Genomic DNA, 25,152 nt, shown 5'->3' with positions numbered 1-25,152 from the left:
GAGTGACTACTTGTATTATTCACTAAGCTTTGTTAGTATGTAATTATAGGAAGTTGTAATGCGATAATCTGAATATAGCAAAGAGTATGTTATAAATTCAGCAGAGTATAGGATATTCAATAATTAGTTATCGTAAGAAATAATATCTTGTATTTTGTAATGTCTTTTAAATAGTAAAACATCCCAAGGCACTTTACAAGGATATTTTCAAACAAAATATGACACTAAGCTGACCAAGGAGTTATTAAGGCAGAGTGTGAAGGTTTTAAAGAGAATAACGAGGCCTGAGATAGGAGGTGGTTATTTCTAGAGCTTCAGCCCTGGATAACTATAGACATTGCCTTCACTGCTGGAGTGTATTAAAATTGGGAATGCTTAAGAGGCCAGCATTGGAGGAGTACAAATACTGCTCAATTTGTGGATTGGAAGGAGATTAGAGATGGGGACAGCCTGGGGCCATGGAGGTGTATGAAAAGTTGAATGAAAACTTTAAAATCAAGATATTTTAATTGAGAATCATTCTAGGTCAGTGAGTGTCTGATTGGTGAGTATGCCTCAATAGCAAGCTTTAAGGTGCTATTAAGTTTACAGAGGGTAGAATATAGAAGGTTGGTCAGGAACAGACTAAGTAGATGAGTTTAGCATTGTTTTGGAGATGGAAATAAGCAGTCTGAGTGGTATTGCACATGTGATTGACAGCCATAGTGACAAAAGCAACATCAAAATCTTGACCAGTCTGCTTTAAGCTTATAATTGCTTGGGAGAGGGATGGAATCATTTGTCGGGGAAGAGAGACTTTGGTAAGGACCAAAGACACTGGCTTCAGTCTTCCCAGTATTTAGATGGTGGAAACTTCCGATGTAAAATTGAGATTCAGCAGTTTTGAGAAATTGGAGAGCTAAAGAGAGGGAAAGTTGAGGTGAATCTGATTTTGTCAGAGCACACATTGTGCCCAATGCTGTGTTTCACATGCCAAGCAGCAGCATGCAAGTGAGAAATTGGGGCCTAAGGATAGATCATTGGGGGACACTACAAGTGTTGGAGGAACAAATTGAGAATAGAAACAGTTGAGGCCAGCCTTACCCAGCTGAACAACAGTAGAGAGCAGTTGGAAGGATAGTGTGGTCAACCATGTCAAAGGCTGCAGATAGGACAAGAAAACATCGAAGTTTAATTTGTCTTCATGGTTGTATAGGATGTTGAGGGTTTCTTTGGAACTGTTAGCCACAGAGTCCTACTAAAGTTGGAACAGAATTGGGAGGATAACAACAGCGGGCTTTGGGGATAAAGGTTAGTTGGAGATTACGCAATACCTTGCAAACATGGAAAGGCCAGAGGTTTTTAGAGGAGAGGGCTGAACCCATCCCTGAGAAGGGAGAACTATCAACTAATCTGGGAATCCAGAATGAGTTATCAACCGCTTAATTGAATAGGGTTAAGAGAGTCAAGTGAACAAGGTAAATTCAGAGGGGATATGAGGACAGGCACACAAACATAAGAAATAGGAGTAGGAGTAGGCAATCAGGCCCTTCAAGCCCACTCTACCATTCAGTAAGATCATGGCTGATCTTTATGTGGCTTTGACTCCACTTACCTGCCCTCTCACCATAACTTTTTTAATTCCTTTACTGTTCAAAAAATTATCTGCATGGAAACATTGAGTTCAGTGTAAGACCTCAGGATCACTTTTGTGGAGGTTTGCCCTGATGGGCTGGGAGAACAAAGGCAAGTAGTAGAGCCAGTATTTGATGGTCTCAATCTTAGAAACTAAGTAAACAAAGAGCTCTGAATACTTAACAAAATAGAAATTGCAAGAAAAACCCAGCAGGTCTGACAGCACCTGTGGAGAGAAAGCAGAGTTAATGGTTTGAGTCCAGTACCCCTTCTTCAGAACTGAAATTTTGAGAGCTTTGAAGGGGCACCGGATCCAAACATTAACTGTGTTTTCCATCCACTGATGCTGCCAGACCTGCTTGGTTTTTTCCAGCATTTCCTGATTTTGTTTCTGATTTCCTGCTTCCATAGTTCTAAGGGTTATTTTGTTCAGCTGTTAATACTTGCTGTTGGAAGTGAGGAAGAATAGTTTAATATAATAATATTCAATAGAGAACACCAGTTAGGTGTTTTCTTTTCATTCCAAGATCATAGAATAGTGAGCCATTTTGGCAACATAAGGCCAGGATCCAGTTTTGTGGTCCAACCAAATCTAGAGGTAAATAGCTACATGGTTCTTCAGTGTTGAGATAGATATGCATTCTTTGGATGTAAAAGAGCAAAGATGACTGTCTACTGGGGAATGGTCAGGGTGAGAATGAGAAAATTAATTTAAATGAAAAATATAGCATGGAAGATGCAGATAAGGCTGTGGCTAAGCAGATTGCTCACTCCCAAAATGTCATGGTGAACAGAAGGTGAAAGGCTAGCCAGAAAGAATTTCTGATGTATATTTTTGAGTGAATTAAGAAGGAGTGTTTTCTAGGATGGCAACAGAACAAATAGAGTGAGAACGGAGATGTAAGTGAAGAGTGTAAGTGGTTCCCATTTCCTTTCCTCTCTTAGTGGTTCTTCGATGTTGTGATTGTGATTGTTTCTTTATAAACTGTTTAGACGCTGGGCTTGAATCAATATAAATATGCTTATGAAAATAAATATTCTAATGACCTGATACAAAGTCTCTTAGCTGGTCCTTAGTGACAGAATACCTTGATCAGTTTGTCAAATTTTAAATTCCTTCACATTTCCGTGCAAACCTTTCTCAATTCAGACCCAAACCCACTGAATTTTGCCCTTCGGCTACTTCAGCCTCTCAGCCCCGGTATCCCAGATTTGGCTTATTAGCTCACTGTCATCCATTCAGTTGTTCCTTCCTATGAAAAAGGAAAATCCACGAGTCGAGTTAACTGTTCCTGAGCCGCCTCCTGGCTGCACACCGCTCAAGATTGCAATCACTAGAGTCAGAGTCATAGAGCTGTACAGCATGGAAACAGACCCTTCGGTCAATGCTGACCAGATATCCCAACCCAATCTAGTCCAACCTGCCAGCACCCGGCCCATATCTCTCCAAACCCTTCCTATTCATATACCCATCCAGATGCCTCTTAACTGTTACAATTGTACCAGCCTCCACCACTTCCTCTAGCAGCTCATTCCATACACATACCACCCTCTGCGTGGAAAAAGTTGCCCCGTAGGTCTCTTTTATATCTTTCCCCTTTCACCCTAAACCTGTGCCCTCTAGTTCTGGACTCCCCAACCCCAGGGAAAAGACTTTGTCTATTTATCCTATCCATGCCCACCATTTCTCAAAGCTGATGGTATCTCAGAAAATGTTGGTTTACAAGCAGAAGACAGGGTGGGGGTTAGGGGGTAAGAAGTAAATGCTAGGTGGGAAATAGAGCCCAAAGAGCGAGAATAAAGGACAAAGGAGTGGATAATGATCCAGCTCGACTGGCTATTAATGTGGACTGTTAGTGGCTAAAAGAACAAGAGCAGAAATTAGGCCCGATTTGTTTCTCAACCCCATTCTCCCACTTTTTCTCCCAGTAAAAGATTTCCTAAGCTTTATACTAATGTTGACCACATTATTTCATTGATTTTAATATTAAATTCATACACAGTATTTGCATTGGATCACAATCATTGCTTGAATAGCTGTGATCTCAACTGAGATATTCTAAAATTTAGTTGCAGATTTCCTCCATTATATTAACTCATTTCACTACTCTCCCCTCTCACTTAAAATCATTGTTCTCAAACATATAAGGCTCCAAAATAAATCTCTCACCGGGCTATCTTCCTGGCTTGCTTCCCTCAACCTCATAATCATGGTTGTTCCTTGACCTTCGTAACACTAGTATATCAATCACAGACAAGACAACCTATGATTACCTCTGCATTACTGTTGCAGGATTAGAATCTGTCCAACTGGACTTGATGAAATAGGAAAAAAGAACCTTAAAACCCATGGACACAGTGCTGCAAATCAAAGCCAATAATCGGCACAAATGCCACAGGCATTACATTCAGACAGTTGGTCAGCATAGGGATTTAACATCATCTGTGTGCTATCATGGGACAATGATGTAGAGAAATGTCATTCCCTGCCAGTACCAGATGCATTCAAGAGAACCTGGCCAATGTTACTATGATGAGTTCCTATTGAGATAATGGAAATTTCAAACCTTTGTCCATCTGGACCCAGGTGCTGTGTCATCTGCTGACATCAGGAGAGATGTTAAAACCATTGTGAACTGACCATGTCGCCTGGATTGGTTTTTCTATGAAAAAGGCTGCATCATTTGACTAATCATACTTGGCTAGGATATGTGAACAACACGAAGGACTTGCTATCAGACTTCCTGAACAACATTAAAATGGTAAAAATCGAAAGAACTATGGACTCTGTAGGTCAAAAACAAAAACAGAAATTGCTGGAAAAGCTCAGCAGGTCTGGCAGGATCTGAGGAGAAAAATCAGTTAATGTTTTGGGATTCTAAGTGTTCCAGACAATTGTAGTACAGTTGAGAACAGAAGCGAGTCAAACAGTCAGGGTAGGCAGGGATAAGGTAAGACTAATAAATTAAACTGCATTTATTTCAATGCAAGGGGCCGAACAGGGAAGGCAGATGAACTCAGGGTATGGTTAGGAACATGGGACTGAGATATCATAGCAATTACAGAAACATGGCTCAGGGATGGGCAGGACTGGCAGCTTAATGTTCCAGAATACAAATGCTACAGGAAGGATAGAAAGGGGGACAAGAAAAGGGGGGGGGGGGGGGGGGGTGGCGGCATTTTTGATAAGGGATAGCATTACAGCTGTGCTGAGGGAGGATATTCCCGGAAATACATCCAGGGAAGTTATTTGGGTGGAACTGAGAATTAAGAAAGGGATGATCACCTTTTTGGGATTGTATTCTAGACCCCCCCAATAGTAAGAGGGAAATTGAGAAACACGTTTGTAAGGAGATCTCAGCTATCTGTAAGAATAATAGGGTGGTTATGGTAGGGGATTTTAACTTTGCAAACATAGACTGGGATTGCCATAGTGTTAAGGGTTTAGATGGAGAGGAATTTGTTAAGTGTGTACAAGACAACTTTCTGATTCAGTATGTGGATGTACCTACTAGCGAAGGTGCAAAACTTGACCTACTCTTGGGAAATAAGGCAGGGCAGGTGACTGAGGTATCAGTGGGGGAGCAGTTTGGGGCCAAGGACCATAATTCTATTAATTTAAAATAATGATGGAAAAGGATAGACCAGATCTAAAAATTGAAATTCTAAATTGGCGAAAGGCCAATTTTGACAGTATTAGGCAAGAACTTTCGAAAGCTGATTGGGGGCAGATGTTCGTAGTTAAAGGGATGGCTGGAAAAGGGGAAGCCTTCAGAAATGTGATAACGAGAATCCAGAGAAAGTATGTTCCTGTTAGGGCAAAAAGAAAGACTGGTAGGTTTAGGGAATGCGAGTTAACTAAAGAAATTGAGGGTTTGGTTAAGAAAAAGAAGGAAGCATATGTAAGGTATAGACAGGATAGATCGAGTGAATCCCTAGAAGAGTACAAAGGAAGTAGGAGTATACTTAAAAGGGAAATCAGGAGGGCAAAAAGGGGACATGAGATAGCTTTGGCAAATAGGGTTAAGGAGAATCCAAAGAGTTTTTACAAATACATCAAGGACAATAGGGTAACTAGGGAGAGAATAGGGCCCCTCAAAGATTGGCACAGCAGTCTTTATGTGGAGCTGCAGAAAATGGGGGCGATACTAAATGAATATTTTGCATCAGTATTTACTGTGGAAAAGGATATGGAAGATATAGACTGTAGGAAAATAGATGGTGACATCTTGCAAAATGTCCATATTACAGAAGAGGAAGTGCTGGATTTCTTGAAACGCATAAAAGTAGATAAATCCCCAGGATCTGATCAGGTGTACCCTAGAACTCTGTGGGAAGCTAGAGAAGTGATTGTTGGCCCTCTTGCTGAGATATTTGTATCATCGATAGTCACAGGTGAGGTGCCAGAAGACTGGAGGTTGGCTAACGTGGTGCCATTGTTTAAGAAGGGCGGTAGGGACAAGCCAGGGAACTATAGACCAGTGAGCCTGATGTTGGTGTTGGTGTTGGTGAAGGAGCGTCGCTCCGAAAGCTAGTGTGCTTCCAATTAAACCTGTTGGACTATAACCTGGTGTTGTGTGATTTTTAACTTTGAACTTTAATTTGTAATTCTCAATTTTAACCATTTTCTACCATGCAAATTAATCTAATCAAAATAAAGCAAAATTTTGAAACAGCAATATGATGGTAAAATTGAAGTCCAGGAAATTAGATTGGATTCCTTACAGTGTGGAAACAGGCCCTTCGGCCCCACCAGTCCGCACCAACCCTCCAAAGAGTAACCCACCCAGACCCATTTCCCTATTCATGCTTGGCCATTTCACCTAATCTGCACATCTTTGGACTGTGGGAGGAAACCGGAGCACCTGGACAAAGCCCACGCAGACACAGGGAGAATGTGCAAACTCCACACAAACCCAAGGCTGGAATTGAACCTGGATCCCTGGTGCTGCAATGCAGCGGTGCTAACCACTGAGCCACCATGCCACCCTAAGGAAAGTTGGGGAAAAAGTTCTCTAAATCTGGAATCACACATGATGCAATTGAGTATAGTTGCCATTGTTGGGGGCCAATCACTGCTTCCGAAGTTCCTCAGGGTAGTGTCCTAGACATAGCAATCTTCAGCTACTCAAAGATCGTTCTTCCATCGTAGGATCACAAGCAGGGTTTTTGTTTTGTTTGCACAATTTTTATTCTGTCACATGGTGTGGGTGAACTGGATCAGCATTAATTACCCAGAGGGCAGTTAATTGTCAGTCTCATTGGGTCTGGAGTCTCATGTCGGCCAGACCAGTCAAGTTAGTGAGCCCGATGGTTTTTAACCACTGATTACATGGTTGCCATTAGACTTGCTTTTCTTCATAGTTTTTTTTAATTAAATTCAAATTTCACCAACTGGCCAAGAGAGGTTCGAGCCTGTAGCCGCAGTACATTAGCCTGGGGGCCTCTGGATTAATAATCAAGTGACATGCCACCACCATCTCCATGCATTCAGAATGCAAATTATGTCTGTGTGCAGCAAGACCTGGACACCATTGAGGTTTGGGCTGATAAGTGGCAAGAAATATTCATGCCACAGAAATTGCAAGTAATGACTATCTCCAGCAAAAGAGAATTTAATCCTCTCCCCTTTACATACAGTATTTCAAAATTACTATAATTGAATTGCCCTACCATCAACATCGTGAGCATTACCATTGACCAATGATTTAACTGGACTAACCACAAGTCCTGTGGCTAGAAGCGCAGATCTGAGGCTGGTGATTCTGCAGGAAGTAACTCATCGCGTGTCTCCCTAAAGAAGTGTTCCCAAACTTTTCCCAATGTGGCCACATTTCGAATCTTGAAAATTGTCACAAACCCTCAGTGAAAATATAGTGAGGACCTGTTAGATCAGGAGGAGCACAGCTGCTAAAACTTGGTCTGAACTCCACACAATCATTACTGCTTCATATCGCATGACCCCCCTCTTGGGGACCCATGCCCACTTTGGGAACCCCTGTCCTAAAGCCACCTACAAGGTATATGTTAGAAATCTAATGAAATTATCTTGGTTGCCCAGCAGCCACTTTAAATATTTGTTACTTCGACGAAAAGTGCACAATAGCAGCAGCCTGTACAGTTTGTAAGATTTACTGCAATAAATTGTCACAGCTCCTTCAACAGAACTTGCTAAAGCTTGCTTTTTATCCCCAAGAAGTAGAAGGGCAGCAGATGTCTGGAAATACCGCCACCTGAAAGTTTTTCCTTCCAAGTCTCTCATCACTTCTAGAACTTAGAACATTACAGCGCAGTACAGGCTCTTCAGCCCTCTATTTTGCGTTAACCTGTTGAACCAATCTGAAGCATATCTATCTTATACTATTTCATTTTCATCCATAAATTTATCCAATGATTATTTTAAATGCCCATAAAGTTGGCAAGTCTACCTCTGTTGCAGGCAGTGCGTTCCACGCCCCTCTACCTCTGACATCTGTCCTACATCTGTCACCCCTCAATTTTAAAGCTCGTGCTCGTGCTTGCCATCTCCATCTGAGGAAAAGGGCTCTCATTGTCCACCCTATATAACCTTCTGATTATCTTATATGTCTCAATTAAGCCACCTCTCAACCTTCTCTCTAACGGCACAGCCTCCAGTCCCCCAACCTTTCTTCATAAGAAATTCCCTCCATACCAAGCAACAGTCTAATAAATCTCCTCTGAACCCTTTCCAAAGCTTCCACATCCTTCCTATAATGTGGTGACCAGAACTGTGTGCAATATAGGTACTCGTGTGCTGCAGCACAAGAGTTTTATACAACTGCAACAAGACCTCGTGGCTCCGAAACTCGATCCCTCTGCCAATAAAAGATAACACACCACCATATGCCTTCTTAACAACCCTATCAATCTTGGTGGCAACTTTGAGGGAACAATGTACATGGACAAGGAGATCTCTCTGCTTATCTGCACTGCCAAGAATCTTACCATTAGCCCAGTACTCTGCATTCCTGTTGCTCCTTCCAAAGTGAATCACCTCACACTTTTCCACATTAAACTCCATTTGCCACCCCTCAGCCCAGCTCTGCATCTTATTTATGTCCCTCCGTAACCTGCAACATCTTTCGTCACTATCCACAACTCCTCCAACCTCCGTGTCATCCGCAAATTTACTAACCCATCCTTCTATGCCCTCATCCAGATCAGTTATAAAAATGACAAACAGCAGTGGCCCCAAAACAGATCCTTGCAGTACACCACAAGTAACTGAACTCCAGATGAATATTTCCCATCCACCACCACCCTCTGCCTTCTTTCAGCTAGCCAATTTCTGATCCAAACCGCTAAATCACCCTCAATCCCATGCCTCTGTATTTTATGCAATAGCCTACTGTGGGGAACCTTATCAAATGTATATGGATTTCAATTGGACACCATATCAACCGCTTTACCCTTATCCACCTGTTTGGTGACCTTCTCAAAGAACTCAATAAGGTTTGTGAGGCACAACCGACCTTTCACAAAATACCCCAATTGACTATCTTTAATCAACTTATTCCCCTCTGGAGGATTAGAATTCCTATCTCTTATGACCTTTTCCAACACTTTACCCACAACCGAAGTAAGGCACAAAGGTTTATAGGTTCCAGCATTGTCTCTAATCCCCTCCTTGAACAAGGGAGCAACATTTGCTATCCTCCGATTTCTGGCACTATTCCTGTAGACAATGACGACATAAAGATCAAAGCCTAAGGTTCGGCAGTCCCCTCAGTGGCTTCCCAGAGAATCCTAGGATAAATCCCATCCAGCCCAGGGGACTTATTTATTTTCACACTTTCCAGAATTGCTGACACCTCCTCTTTGTGAACCTCAATCCAACCTAGTTTAGTAGCCTGTATCTCCGTATTCTCCTCGACAACCCTCTTTTCCAGTGTGAATGCTGACAAAAAATATTCATTTAGCGCTTCCCCATCTCCTTGGACTCCATGCACAACGTCCCACTACAATCCTTGATTGGCCCTAATCTTTCTCTAGTCATTCTTTTATTCCTGATATACTTGTAGAAAGCTTTAGGGTTTCGTTGATCTTATCTGCCAATGACTTCTCATGTCCCCTCTTCGCGCTCTCTTTTTAGGTCTTAAAGAAGGCCCTAGCTGAGCCTTCACATCTCAACCCAACATAAGCTTCTTCCTCTTGACGAGATTCAACATCTTTAGTAAACCACGGCTCCCTAACTTGACCACTTCCTCCCTGCTGACAGGTAGATACTTATCAAGGTCAAGCAGTAGCTGTTCCATGAGCAAGCTCCACATTTCAATTGTGCCTATTCCCGCCAGTTTCCTTCCCCATCCTACGCGTCCTAAAATTGCCTTTCCCTCTGCAATAACTTTTGCCCTTCAGTATATACCTACCCCTTTCTATTGCTAAAGAAAACATAACCAAATTGTGGTTACTATCCCCGAAGTGCTCACCTACCTTCAAATCTGACACCTGGCCAGGATCATTAACAAGTACCAAATCCAATGTGGTCTCGCACCTTGTTGGCTTGTCAAATACTGTGTCGGGAAACCATCCTGCACACATTAGACAAAAACTGACCCATCTAAAGTACTCAAATTATTGTATTTCCAGTCAATATTTAGAATGTTAAAGTCCCCCATCACAACTACCCTGTTACTCTCGCTTCTGTCCAGAATTATCTTTGCTATCCTTTCCTCTACATCTATGGAACTATTCGGAGGCCTACAGGAAGCTTCCAATAGAGTGACCTTTCCTTTCCAGTTTCTAACCTCAGCCCATACTACCTCATAGACTAGTCCCTAAACATCCTTTGTACCATCTTCTCTGTTCTTAATGAAACATCTAAATCCCAGAACCTGCAGCAAACCATTCTTGTCCCTCCTCTATCCATGTCTCCGAAATGGCCACAACATCGAAGTCCTAGGCACCAACCGTGCTGCAAGTTCACCCACCTTATTTGGATGCTCCTGACCGTTGAAGTAGACGTACGCTAGAAAGAGTCCCAATTATCCAGGTATCTGAAATCCTCCCTCCTGCACCTGGGAGGCAACACACCAACTGTGAGTCTCTCTCGTTCCCACAGAACCTCCTGTCTGACCCCCCAACTATGGAGTCCCCAATGACTAATGCTCTGTTCCTCTCCTCTTCCCTTCTGAGCAACAGGGACAGACTCTGTGGCGGAGACCTGTACTCTATGGCTTATCCCTAATAAGTCTACCCCGCCATCCCTCCCAACAGTATCCAAAATGGTATACTTATTGTTGAGAGGAACGGCCACAGGGGTTCCCTTTCCGTCCCCGACTGTAACCCATCTACCTTTTACTTGTACCTGAAGTGTGACTACCTCCCTGTAACTCCTCTCAATAACCCCTCTGCCTCCCGAATGATCCGAAGTTCATCCAGCTCCTGTTCTCTAATCCAGTTTTAGAGGAGCTGAAGTTGGGTGCACTTCCCACGGATGCAGACATCAGGGACACTAGTGGTGACCCTTGCCTCCTGCGTTTTGCAGGAGGAACATTCAACTGCCCTAACCGCCATTCCCACTATTCCAAATTCCCAAAGGGACTGTAGAAAAATAAATAAAACCTACTTACTTTATCAATCTGGGGCACAGAACCTTTTTTTTTTGGTGAGAAGAGGAGGATGGGTGGGAGATACTACCAAACTAGTGTTTTGGGTAATGCAATCACCCAAATATATTACTTCACTTACTCAGCAGGATCGTGTCCGCTCCTGCTCAGTGTGCGCTCTGCCTATTCATGAGGTAAGTTTTAAAATCAGTGATTCACCTTCCTGTCAGCCCCTGGTCAACGATCCCGGTTTTCCTGCTGCTGAAACAAAACAAAATTGAACTGTGTGAGTGTTCCCTCACGTGGACGGCAATGGTTTAAGCAAATAAATGAATGGCCTTACTTCCACTCCTATGTCTTATGTTCTTATGGTCTTAAACTTATGGCTGTCTTCTAGGATAACTTACCTTGGGGAAATAAATGCTGCTGTGACCAGCAATACTCACATCCTATGAACAAGCAAATCACTAAATAGCTGACCTCCTCTCCACTCTGTGGAAAAGAACAAATAAAAAATATGAATTGACCCAGAAAGAGGGGAAAACATTATAAGTTCCTTATTGAATACTCAACTATGCATTCCAATATTCAGTTTGAAAACTATAATTTGAAGAGACCTGGGAGCAAGTTGCTTAATCTCAACTAAGTATATTTCAATATACTGAAAAGCAGCTGAGCTTTTAATGCATGTGAGAAATACGTACTGTGGCTACAAGAGTAGATCTGACACTAAGAATACTGTTTTAAAAATGCTTTTTTAGAAGTGTGGGTTTGATTATTAACACCTGCAAAATTCATTCCACACTACAATTTAATTCATGTGTACTGAGTTTTTTTTTGTTAAATTTATGAAACAGAACCTACCTTCTGGAATAAAAACTGTAAAGGGTGTTGCCGAAAGCATTAACTTATCTTCCTCTTTTAAAGTAATAAAGATTACAGACTAACCTAAGGAACGGTTCTGATTGGCTAAAAAGAGTTGTAAAACCCACATCTTATGATCTAACCAATATAATTGCACTGTGTATTTCTCTATCTCTCCATAAACTAAAATATTGTGAAAGATCAATAGCTTTGTGTTTGATAAAACTGCTTTGGAACAATGTGGTTATTGAACTGACTTTTATGGTTCCAATTCTATTTTGTATTTCAGCAGTAAACATGTCTGGTTTACAGATGGTTGGATTAGCCATGTGTGGGTTGAACATAGAACTCAAGGTCTTTGCTGGCCTTTGTGTTCTTTGGCAGCTTACAGTCTTAACAATTGCTCAGTCACATCTCATCTTCCAAAGACTTTTTTTTTAGAAGTAGTGTTTTAAAATCCAAAGAAAAGAATTTAAATTTCTAGCTATTCGTTCTTTCAGAGCCAAAAGAAAACTTTGCCATTTTTAACTATTTAAAATAGCTAACAACAGAATTGTAGGGTCCGCAAAAATGGCATGGAAATGTTGAGTTACTGAAATGGAATTACTGTTTTAAGAAAGAGAACAGTTGAAGGTGGTTCTAGTTCTCATTCCTACTTAATGTGACACTTTGCCATGCATACTTGGAAAGTTGCAGCTTCAGACCCTGGCCTCAATCCAAGTTGGGACCCAATGGCCTGAACTTTGTGGTAATAACAGGCAGCATGCAGTATTATTACTATACTGAATACTGACAGAAATGTCTGAAGTTGCTGTCATTGAGTCTAAACTCACCAGAGGATATGCCATAGAGGTCCCAACTGATTACAATCCTGTACTGAAGAAAACCTCAATGTCCGTGCTAAAGGCATCTGGATGGATATGTGAATAGGAAGGGTTTAGACGGATATGGGCCAAGTGCTGGGAATGGGACTAGATTAGGTTAAGATATCTGGTCGATATGGGCAAGTTGGCCTAAAGGATCTATTCCCGTACTGGACATCTCTATGACTCTATAACTGTCATTGTAAAAATGCTTGGAAGAAAAGTTAAACCTTGTTGACTGAATTGTAACTGGAGTCTTAGTGATAAACTTACTTCATAATTGCTGCTCCGCACCCTTACTGGCCCCAAAAGGCCAAGTTTGTATCTATAAATTTCCATATTTGTCAGCATAAAATTGTATTCCAAGGGGCAGGAGAATTGACATTTTGGGCATAAGCCCTTCATTAAGAATGTAGGGGTAGCCCATTCCTGATGAAGGGCGTATGCCCAAAATGTTGATTGTCCTGCTTCTTGGATGCTCCCTGACCTGTGCTTTTCCAGCACCACAGTTCTTGACTCTGATCTCTAGCATCTTCGTCCTCACTTTCTCAAGATTTTTTGTATACTTTTATCTGCATGCAATCATAATTCTGTATTTCATGATTTGAAAATTTAAATTTAAATCAAATTGGGTTTCTCTGAGCTCCAGACTTATGAGTGGCACTAAACAAATGGCAGCTCATGGCATTCATTGAACCCAACTCTCAATTGCATCAAACAGCTGTCAGAATGTTTTCTGACCCTTTGTTTTCTTAGCAGTGTTATGCCAATAAATGACTCCAAGGTCTTCTGAGCCACAACTACACAGAGCTGCAAAATGGCTCAAGACTTTTTAATAAACCCTAAGTTCTTCAAAGATAACAGAAGCATTTTCACTGCAAGAAACTGTCCATTTTGGCTGTTGTTTTTTTTTTCTTTCTCTTTCCTTTCTCACTTTCTGTCTCTGACTTTGATTTTGATTCAGTGTTGGAACATCCTGTGCCATGAATGTTACAATTTTCAGCTTACCGTCTTTCACTCACTCACTGTCACGTTCTCATGTTCAGTCTTCCACTCACTCACTCACGTGTGCAGAAGTAGGGATTTCAAGCTGTGCAACAATTATGGGGTTAAAATGGATCTCCAACACTAAGCTTATAAAGCATAAAAGCCACAAAGCAATGTTATTGCAGCTGTGAGTTACATGGTTTGTTCTAATAGATAATATCACAAACAAATCTCCTGAGGACATCCTGCTGCATGATTAACTTTGTCCACCCCAGCCCAACACTGGCACCTCCACAGCATGATTAGTCCTTAGCCCCAACATTGATCCTGTAAGTCCTTTTTTAAAACATACTAAGTACTGACGTTGTTTCTCTAACTGAAAGCAATGGGTCCTAGCAAGGCAAGCTGTCCTTAACTCCAAGGTTTTCTTTAGAGGATTTCTGTCTTCCTGTGACAGGGGTGAACAGATGTGTCTGCACACATTTAGTTGTGATAGTGGTCTACTTCATTTCTTAATTGGATTACATGATGGTTATCCTGCTTCATTGTTGTGATATCCTAAATCCCAGTTCTCCTCAATAGTGTCCGATCCTTTTGGAGTGTAATTGTGATTGTGATGCAATGCGAATTGTATATAAGCTTTTTGATTTTGTTCTTCTTGAAGCCTGCTGGTGTAATTGAGCTATCCAGCGTGGAAATAGGCTCTTCAGCCCAACTTGTCCATGCCAAACAGGTTTCCTAAACTGAACTGGTCCCATTTGCCAGCGTTTGGCCCCTATCCCTCAAAGCTTTCCTATCCATGTACCTGCCCAAAGGTCTTTTAAATGTTTTAATTTAAAATGCTTAGAAGTTAAATCTTGTTGACTGAATTGCAACTGAGGTGTTAGCGATAAACTAACTTCATAATTGCTGCTCAACACCCTTACTGGCCCCAACAGGCTAAGTTTGTATCTGTAGATTTCCAGGTTTGTCAGCATAAAATTTTATATCAAGGAGCAAAAGTTGACATTTTCGGGCATGAGCCCTTCATTAGGAATGTGGTGGGGTGGGAGGTACTCCTCTGGCAGCTCATTCCATATACAGTATGCACCGCCTTCTCTGTAGAAAAAGTTTCCACATAGGTACCTTTAAAACCTTTCCCCTTTCACCGCCAACCTAAACCCTAGAGTTTTGAACTTCTCTACCCTGGGAAAAAGACCTTAGCTGTTTACCTTATCATTGCCCCTCATCATTTTATTAATTGCTATAAACTCACCCCTCAGCTTCCAACACTCCAGGGGAAAAATGTCAAGCCTGTCCTCAAGCCCTCCAGTATCGGTAACATTCCTTTTTACATCTTTTCCAGTTTCATAACATCTTTCTTATAGAAGGGCGATCAGAATTGTACACAGCACTCCAAATGCGGCCTCACAAATGTCTTGTACAAATATAATATGATGTCTCAACTGCTGTGCTCTGACCAGTGAAGGCAAGTGTGCCAGACACCACCTTCACTGCCCTGTTTGCCTGTCACTGCACTTTCAACAAAGAAAATAAGTTCCTTCAAACACACTTCACAGGGTCCTGTCATTAACTATGTAAGTCCTGCTCTGGCTTGTCTTTCCAAAGTTCAACACCTCACATTTATCTGAATTAAATTCCATCTGCTATTCCTCATCCCACTGGCCCAGTTGGTCAAGTTAGACAACCTTTTCACTGTCAACTATATCACCAATTTTGGTGTCATTCGCAGACTTAGTAACCATGCTCCTATGTTCTCATTTCAAATTGTTTATATAAATGACGAACAACAGTGGACCCAGCACCAAGCTTTACATCACACTGCCTGTTATAGACCTCCAGTCTAAACATCAGCCTTCTACCACCACCCTCTGTCTCCTGCTATCAAGCCAATTTTGTATCCAGTTGGCTGGCTCTTCCTGGATCCCATGTGATCTAAATTTAATAACCAGTATACCACATATCTTGATAAAAGCTTTGCTAAAGTCCGTGTAGACAAGTCCATGTAGTCTCACCAGTCTGTAGTTCCCTGGCTTTTCCTTTCTTAAATAATGGCATGTTAGCTGCCCTGCAGTCTTACAGCACCTTTATCTGTGGCTGTCAGTGATACAAATATCTCTATTAGGGGCCACACAATTTCTTCTCTAGATTTCTACAATGTCGTGGCATATGCTTGATCAGGATCTGGAGACTTTTTTTTTACCTTGATACATTTTAAGACCTCCAACGTCTCCTTCAATAATGTAGACTTCAAGACATCAGTATTTACTTCCCCGATTTCCCCAGCTTCCATGTCTTCCTCCATGGTAAATACTGACAAGAAATTTTTGTTTATGACCTCACCCAAGTCCTCTGGCTCCTTACATAGACAACCTCGTTGAGAGAGTCATAGAGATGTACAGCACGGAAACAGACCCTTCAACCCAACTCATCCGTGCCAGCCAGATACCCTAACCTAACCTAGTCCCATTTGCCAGCATTTGGCCCATATCTCTTTCAACCCTTCCTATTCATAAATCCATCCAGATGGCTTTTAAATGGTATAATTGTACCAGCCTCCTCCATTTCCGCTGGCATTCCGTAAAGTTGAAAAAGTTGCCCCCTTAGGTCCCATTTATATCTTTTGCCCTCTCACCCTGCTAAGATTTGCCTTCTCAAAATGCAGTACCTTGGATTTATCTAAATTAAACTCCATCTGCCACTCCTCAGCCCATTGGCTCACCTGATCAAGATGCTATGGCTCTCTAAGGTAACTTTCTTTGCTGTCCATTACGCCTCCAGTTTTGGTGTCATCTGCAAACTTACTAATTATACCTCCTATGTTTACATCCAAATCATTTATGTAAATGATGAAAAGCAGTGGACCCAGCACCGATCATAGCAGCACACCACTGGTCATAGGCCTCCAGTCTGAAAAACAGCCCTCCACCATCACCCTGTGTCTTCTACCTTCAAGTCAGTTCTGTATCCAAATGGCTAGTTCTCCCTGAATTCCATGAGATCTAACCTTAAACCTATATCGATCACATCTACCGCTCTGCCCCCATCAATCCTCTTTGTTACTACTTCAAAAAATTTGATCATGATTTCCCATGCACAAAGCCATGCTGACTATCCCCAATCAGATCTTGCCTTTCCAAATATATGTAAACTCTGTCCCTTAGGACTCCCTCCAACAACTTGCCCACCACCGATGTCAGGCTCACTGGTCTATAGTACCCTGGTCTTTCCTTACCACCTTTCTTAAATAGTAGCACCATGTTAGCCAACCTTCAGTCTTCCAGCACCTCACCTGATCTTTTAAGGTTTCCCATTCTCTCCCTAGTTACTCTTTTTGCCTTTAAAATGCTTGTAGAATCTCTTTAGATTTTCTTCTACCCTATCTGCCAAAGCTATCTCATGTCCCTTTTATTTCCCTGTTAAATATACTTCTCCTCTCCCTATACCCCTCAGGGGTTTATCTGATCCTAGTTGTCTATACCAGACAAATGCCTCTTTTCTTGACCAAAGCCTCAATATCTCTGGACATCCAGTGTTCCCTACTCCTGCCAGCTTTGCCCTTCACACTAACAGGATCATGCTGGCCCTGAATTCTTGTTATCTCACTTTTGAAAGCCTCCCACTTGCCAGGCATTCCATGAACATCTTCCCCCAATCAACTTTTGAAAGTTACTGTCTAAGACCATCAAATTTGGCCTCGACCACAGTTTAGACTTGTGGGCCAGACCTATCCTTTTCTGTAATTTTTGAAACTAATAGTGTTATGGTTACTGGTCCAAAAGTGCTCCCCACTGACATCTCCGTGACTTTTCCCTGCCTTAACCAAGATAAGGTCAAGAGATGTACAGCACAGAAACAGATCCCTCAACCAGATATCCTCACAAATCTAGTTCCATTTGCCACCATTTGGCCCATATCCCTCCAATCCCTTCCTATGCATATGCCCACCCAGATGCCTTTTAAATGTTGTAGGTACCAGCCTCCTCCATTTCCTCTGGCAGCTCATTCCATACACGCACCACCCCCTGTGTGAAACATTTGCTCCTTAGGCCCCTTTTTAAATCTTTTCCCCCTCACTCTAAACCTCTGTCCTCTAGTCCTGGACTCCCCCACCCCAGGGAAAATACGCTGGCTATTTACACTATCCATGCCCCTCATGATTTTATAAAACTTTGTCAGCATCTGACACTCCATGGAAAACAGCACCAGCCTATTTGGCCTCTCCCTATAGCTCAAACCCTGGCAATATCCTTGTAAATCTTTCTTTGAACCCTTTCAAGTTTCACAACCTCCTGAAAACAGGGAGACCAGAATTAGATGCAACATTCCAAAAGTGGCCTAATCATTATCCTGTAGAGCTGCAGCATGACCTCCCAACTCCTGTACTCTGTCTGAGCAATAAAAGTAAGCATACCAAACTCCTCCTTCACTATCTTGTCTCCCTGAGACTCAACTTTCAAAGAACTATGAACCTGTACTCCAAGGTCTCTTTGTTCAGCAACATTCCCCAGGACCTGACCATAAGTCCTGCCCTGATTTGCCTTTCCAATATTCAGCGCCTCACATTTATCTAAATTAAACTCTATCTGCCACTCCTCAGCCCATTGGCCCATCCCATTAAGATCTCTTTGTACTCTGAGATAACCTTCTTCACTCTCCACTTTAACTCCAATTTTGCTGTCATCTGCAAACTTACTAACTATACCTCACATACAAATCATTTATTCAAATGATGAAAAAGCAGTGGCGCACTTTTGTTCACAGGCTTCCAGTCTGAAAGGCAAACCTCCACCGCTAATCTCTGTCTTCTACCTTCCAGCCAGTTCTGTATCCAAATGGCTAGTTCTTCCTGTATTCCCTGTGATCGAACCTTGCTATCCAGTCTCCCTTGAGGAACCTTGTCGAACGTCTTACTGAAATCCATATAGACTTACATTTCACAAATTCCTCCCTGTCCAAGACCGTAACACTATGGCAGTCAGTATCTATGTTGGAAAATTAAAATCCCCACTGTTACATCCCTACTTTCTTAAAGCTATCTTCGATCACCCTACATATTGCTCAAGGGAGGAATTAATCATGAACAGTCAGCCTGGTTTTGTTAATGAGAGCTCACGTCTGACCAGCTTGAATTTTTTTGAAATAGTAGCCAGGTGTGAAGATGAGGTCAGTGTTTTTTGATGTAGCCTACTTGGACTTCCGCAAGGCTTTTGACAAGGTTCTGCATGGGAGACTAATAACAAAGGTAAGAGCAAATGTGATGAAGGAAATTAGGCAAATTGGATCCATAATTGCCTGAGTGGCAGGAAGCAGAGAGTGTAATTCTGTCTGAAAGTCTGTGTCCAGTGGGGTCCCATAGAGGTCAGTGTTTCGGACCCTTACTATTTGTGGTTTACATAAAAATTTAGATCAGTAAGTTTGCAGATGATGCAAAAATTGGGGTGTAAATAGTGAGGAGAATAGCCTTAAATTACAGGAGGATACAGACAAGCTGGTCAGGTGGACTGATAAATGGCAAATGGAATTTAATCTGAATAAATGTGAGGTGATGCACTTGAGCAGGACAAACAAGACAAGGGAGTACCTGAACTCTGGGAAGCACTGAGGATCAGAGGGACCTTGGTGTGCATGTCTGCTGATCAGAATAAGTGGATAAAGTGGTAAAGAAGGCATATGGGATACTCACCTTAGAGCAAAGGAGGTTGAGATGTAAAAAATTGAGTGACAGAGGTAAGTTTGACATGAAAAAATTTTTCACTTGATGGAGGGATCAGTGACCAGGGGCATAGATTAAGGTAAGGGTCAAGAGGTTTAGAGGAGATTAAAAGGAAAACCTTTTCACCTGGAGTATGGTGGGAATTTAGAACTTACTACCAGTCAGGGTGGTAGAGATAAAAACCGTAATAACATTAAAGAAGTTTTTAAATCTGCACTTACGATGTAAGGCATAAAAAAACTTTGGTGAAAGTGAGGACTACAGATGCTGGAGATCAGAGTCCAGATTAGAGTGGTGCTGGCAAAGCACAATTGGTCAGGCAGCATCCGATGGACAGGAAAATCGATGTTTCTGGCAAAAGTCCTTCATCAGGAATGAGGCAGGGAGCCTCTGGTGGAGAGACAAATGGGAGGGGGGTGGGGTTGAGGAGAAGGTAGCCAAGAGTAGGTGGATGGAGGTGAGGATGAAGGTGATAAGTTGGAGAGGAGGGTGGAGCGGATAGGTAGGAAGGGAGATTGGCAGGTAGGACAAGTCAAGAGGACGGTGCTGAGCTGGAAGGTTGGAACTAGGGTAAGGGGAAATAAGGAAACTGGTGAAGTCCACATAGATGCCATGGAGTTGAAGGGTCCCGAGGTGGAAGATGAGGTGTTCTTCCTCCAGGCGTTGGGTGGTGAGGGAGTGGTGGTGGAGGAAGCCTAGGACCTGTATTTTCTCGGCAGAGTGGGAGGGGGAGTTGAAATGTTTGGCCACAGGCCAGTGGGGTTGATTGGTGCGGGTGTCCCGGAGATGTTCCCTAAAGCGCTCTGCAAGAAGGCGTCCAGTCTGTTCAATGTAAAGGAGACCACATCAGGAGCAACGGATACAATAAATGACATTTGTGGATGTGCAAGTGAAACTTTGATGGATGTGGAAGGCTCCTTTGGGGCCTTGGTTGGGGGTGAGGTGTGAGCGCTGGTTTTGCAATTCCTGCAGTGGCAGGGGAAGGTGCCAGGAGGGGAGGGTGGGTTGTTGGGCGTGGACCTGACCAGGTAGTCATGGAGGGAATGGTCTTTGCAGAAAGCAGATAGAGGTGGGGAGGGAAATATACGCATGGTGGTGGGGTCTGTTTGTAGGTGGCAGAAATGGCGGCGGATGATGCGGTTTATGTGGAAGTTGGTGGGGTGGAAGGTGAGGTACAGGGGGGGTTCTGTCCTTGTTACAGTTAGAGGGGTGGGGTCTGATGGCGAAGGTGCGGGATGTGGACGAGATGTGTTGGTGGGCATTTTCAACCACGTGGGAAGGGAAATTGCGGTCTCCAAAGGAGGAGGCCATCTGGTGTGTTCTCTGGTGGAACTGGTCCTCCTGGGAGCAGATATAGTGGAGGAATTGGGTATACGAGATAACATTTTTTTGCAGGAGGTAGGGTGGGAAGAGGTGTAATCCAGATAGCCGTTGGAGTTGGGAGTTGGGTTTGTAGAAAATATCAGTGTTAAATCGGTCGTCATTGATGAAGGTGGAGAGGTCCAGGAATGGGAGGGAGGTGTCAGAGATGGTTCAGGTGAATTTAAAGTCTGGGTGGAATGTGTTAGTGAAGTTGATGAACTGTCCAACCTCCTCACGGGAGCACGAGGTGGCGCCGATGCAGTCATCAATGTAGCGGAGGAAGAGGTGGGGAGTGGTGACGGTGTAACTACAGAAGATGGACTGTTCTACACAACCGGCAAAGAGATAGGCATAGCTAGGGCCCTTTCAGGTGCCCATGGCTACCCCTTTCGTCTGGAGGAAGGGAGATGATTCAAAGGAGAAATGGTTAAACGTGAGGACTAGTTCAGCCAAAAGGACGTGTGTGTCAATGGAAGGGTACTGTTAGGGACGTCGGGAGAGGAAGAAACAGAGGGCTTGGAGGCCCTGGTCATGGCAGTTGGAGGTGGAGAGTGATTGGATGTGAGGATGAGGCATTGGGGCCCAACTGAGTGGTAGGAAATGGGATTAGAACAGTTTGGCAATTGTTTTTGACTAGCATGGGTCAAAGGGTCTTTTTCTGTCCTGTAGATCTGTTTGTATGATAAATGTTCAATGGTTTATTAAAACTTTGATAGGAAATGCTTTTAATTTTGATGATAAACATACAACAGTTAACTTTTTATGTGAAAAGCACAATGAATTTTAGACAGAAAGGACTTGCCTTTGAGTAGTTATTTAGCAGGTGAGATTTGCTATTTATTCTGAGTGCAATTATCTAGCAGAACCTGAATTTAAATAATTCCCACTTTCTGTTTGCTTAAGCTGATGTCTCCATTTAAGAAACAGCATCCAGTCATAACTTGAATCTTTCCATACGTGATGCTAGTCAGATAATGTGCAAGTGATTGATGCTTGCTTCATAAGTTCAATGTAGATATATTTGATGTCTTTGTCCATGTAATTCTATTTTTATTAGATATTTAACTGGAATAATTCAGAAATATGAAACCATGTAATAATGTGAAATGATTGCTGCATTCAGCTTTTTTTCACAATTGATATGGGGGAAATACTTGCAAATATTAAAATGACTGTTGTAAGATTATATTATGAAAAGGAAAAGGATATTTAGTGCATGCATTCCTTTCAAAGTTTTATCTGGTACATATAAATTCTCATTTGTGACTTGTATGTTATGAGATATCAATATTTTGGATAGTGAATTACTGTATGACTAATAGATTTATATGATTTCATGCTAAAGTATTAATATAAATGTATTTAATTGTAGGCCTTCAGAGATGAACTTGAATTCCTTATTCAAGAGCAGATGAAAAAGGGTAATAACCCAGCTGGTCTGCTTGCCCTACGACAAATAGCAGATTTTGTAATGGCAAGCTCTGTTTCAGCTTTTCCCACAGCGCAATTTAGTAAGTGCCTGAAAAAAATTCAAATTATATATTTCGAAAAGTGTAGGACTCAAATGTTTTACAGAGAATTCTGTTGAGCTTTATATTTACTTTAGATCTAGGGATAACCACACCAATCAATGACCTGCGCGGCGTTGAGTCTGCTACTTTTGTGAAAGGAGAAAAGTTGACGCGTTGTAAAGTTGCAAGCCTTTACAGAATGGTGGATCTGTTTGGATGGGCACATTTGACCAATACCTGCATAACAGTAAGTATGTGTTACAGCAATATTTTCAATTTTTAGTGTTTTCCTTATGCTTCTAGTTTTAGATCTGAGAAAGTTTGAAGGAACTAAGTAATAAGAATAGATGAAACAAGTATTGAAAAGTAAATGCCTTAAGTTTAAAAAAAAAATCACACAACACAAGATTGTAGTCCAGCAGGTTTATTTGGAAGCACTAGCTTTCAGAGCACTGCTCCTTACATACTTTAAAATTTAGAAAACACCTTAATCCATTGACAGCACAACAATCTTTTTTCTTTTGTTTTTCTCTTAAGTGAATAATGTTTCTGCATTGCGTTCTGGATGTTATGACCACAGAAATTTTTTTTTTAAAGTTTATTCTTTCACAAAATGTGGGAATCACAGGGCACGAATGCTGACCTTGCCCAAGTGATTTTGCTTGGCCATTTGTTATGGACCAGGCCAGATCCCTCAAAATATTTCAAGAAGGTAGCGCAGACCCTAACTTTGCTAGTTGTTTTAAGCAGGTGTAAAGTGGATATTCCAGGAGAGGATCAGCTGGTCAAACAAAGAACAAAGGAAATTACAGCACAGGAACAGACCCTTTGGCCCTCCAAGCCTGCACCGATCCAGATCCATCTAAACCTGTTGTCTGTTTTCAAAGGATTTGTCCCTCTGCTCCCTGCCCATTCATGTTTCTGTCTAGATATATCTTAAATAACCCTATCATGCCTGCCTCAACTACCTCTGCTGGCAATGTGTTCCAATCACCCAACTACCTCTGTGTAAAGAACTTTGCCCTCACATCTCCCTTAAACATTTCCCTTCTCAACTTGAACTCGTGACCCCAGTAATTGAGTCCTCCACTGAGGAAAAGCTTCTTGCTATCCACCCTGTCTATACCTCCCATGATTTTGTAGATCTCAATCAGGTCTGACTTTCTAGTGAAAATAATCCTAATCTACTCAACCTCTCTTCATACCTAGTGTCCTCCATACCAGACAACATCCTGGTGAACCTCCTCTGCACCCTCTCCAAAGTATCCACATCCTTTTGGTAATGTGGCAAACAGAACTATATGCAGTATTCCAGATGTGGCTGAACTAAAGTTTTATACACTGTAACGTGACCTGCCAGCTTTTGTACTCAATACCCGTCCGATGAAGGAAAGCATGCCGTATGCCTTTTTGACCACTCTATTGACTTTTAGATCTGAGAAAGTTTGAAGGAACTAAGTAATAAGAATAGATGAAACAAGTATTGAAAAGTAAATGCCTTAAGTTTAAAAAAAAAATCACACAACACAAGATTGTAGTCCAGCAGGTTTATTTGGAAGCACTAGCTTTCAGAGCACTGCTCCTTACATACTTTAAAATTTAGAAAACACCTTAATCCATTGACAGCACAACAATCTTTTTTCTTTTGTTTTTCTCTTAAGTGAATAATGTTTCTGCATTGCGTTCTGGATGTTATGACCACAGAAATTTTTTTTTTTAAAGTTTATTCTTTCACAAAATGTGGGAATCACAGGGCACGAATGCTGACCTTGCCCAAGTGATTTTGCTTGGCCATTTGTTCCCTCAGGGAACAATGGACCTGAACACCCAGATCTCTGTGTTTCAGTTTTCCCCAGGGTTTTTCCATTTACCGTATAGTTCACTGTTGAATCGGGCCTTCCAAAATGCACCACTTTGCATTTGCCTGGATTGAACTCCATCTGCCATTTCTCCACCCAACTGTCCAATCTATCTATATTCTGGTGTATTCTCTGACAGTCCCCTTCACTGTCTGCTATTCCATCAATCTTAGTGCAAACTGGAAACTTGCTAATCAGACTACCTAAACCTTCCTCCAGATCATTTGTGTATATCACAAACAACAGTGGTCCCAGCATGGCTCCTTGTGGAACACCACTGGTCACAGTTCTCCATTTTGAGAAACTCCCTTTCACTACTACTCTCACTGTCTCCTGTTGCCCATCCAGTTCTTTATCCATCTAGCCAGTACACCCTGGACTCCATTTGACTTTATTTTCTCTAGCAGCCTTCCATGGGGAACCTTATCAAACCTTACTGAAGTCCATGTATATGACATCTACAGCCCTTCCCTCATCAATCAACTTTGTCACTTCCTCAAAGAATTCTATTAAGTTGGGAAGACATGACCCTCCCTGCACAAAACATTGTTGCCCATCACTGATACGCCCATTTTCTTCCATATGGGAATAGATCCTATCCCTCAGTATCTTCTCCAGCAGCTTCCCTAGCACTGATGTCAAGCTCACCGGTCAATAATTAACTGGATTATCCCTGCTACCCTTCTGAAACAAGGGGACAACATTAGCAATTCTCCAATCCTCTGGAACCTTACTTGTATTCAAGGATGCTGCAAAGATATCTGCTAAGGCCCCAACTATTTCCTCTCTCACTTCCCTCAGTAACCT

The 25,152-nt window shown here is 42.1% G+C and overlaps 1 protein-coding gene across 4 annotated transcripts in view; it reads left to right on the top strand.

Moving 5' to 3' along the window:
- Positions 1-25,152, top strand: part of add3a (adducin 3 (gamma) a) — a 276,962-nt gene that overhangs the window by 172,814 nt on the left and 78,996 nt on the right. For all 4 annotated transcript variants that reach the window (XM_072557054.1, XM_072557056.1, XM_072557053.1 and 1 more), the window contains 2 exons: positions 22,348-22,486; positions 22,582-22,733. In XM_072557054.1, coding sequence (XP_072413155.1) covers positions 22,348-22,486; positions 22,582-22,733 — 291 coding nt within the window. The remainder of the gene's footprint in view (positions 1-22,347; positions 22,487-22,581; positions 22,734-25,152) is intronic.

Source organism: Chiloscyllium punctatum, chromosome 38 (genome assembly GCF_047496795.1).
Source record: "Chiloscyllium punctatum isolate Juve2018m chromosome 38, sChiPun1.3, whole genome shotgun sequence".
NCBI classification, from domain to species: Eukaryota; Metazoa; Chordata; class Chondrichthyes; order Orectolobiformes; family Hemiscylliidae; genus Chiloscyllium; species Chiloscyllium punctatum.
The sequence above is the reverse complement of the archived record's forward strand: the minus strand, read 5'-3'. Positions and strand labels throughout refer to the sequence as shown.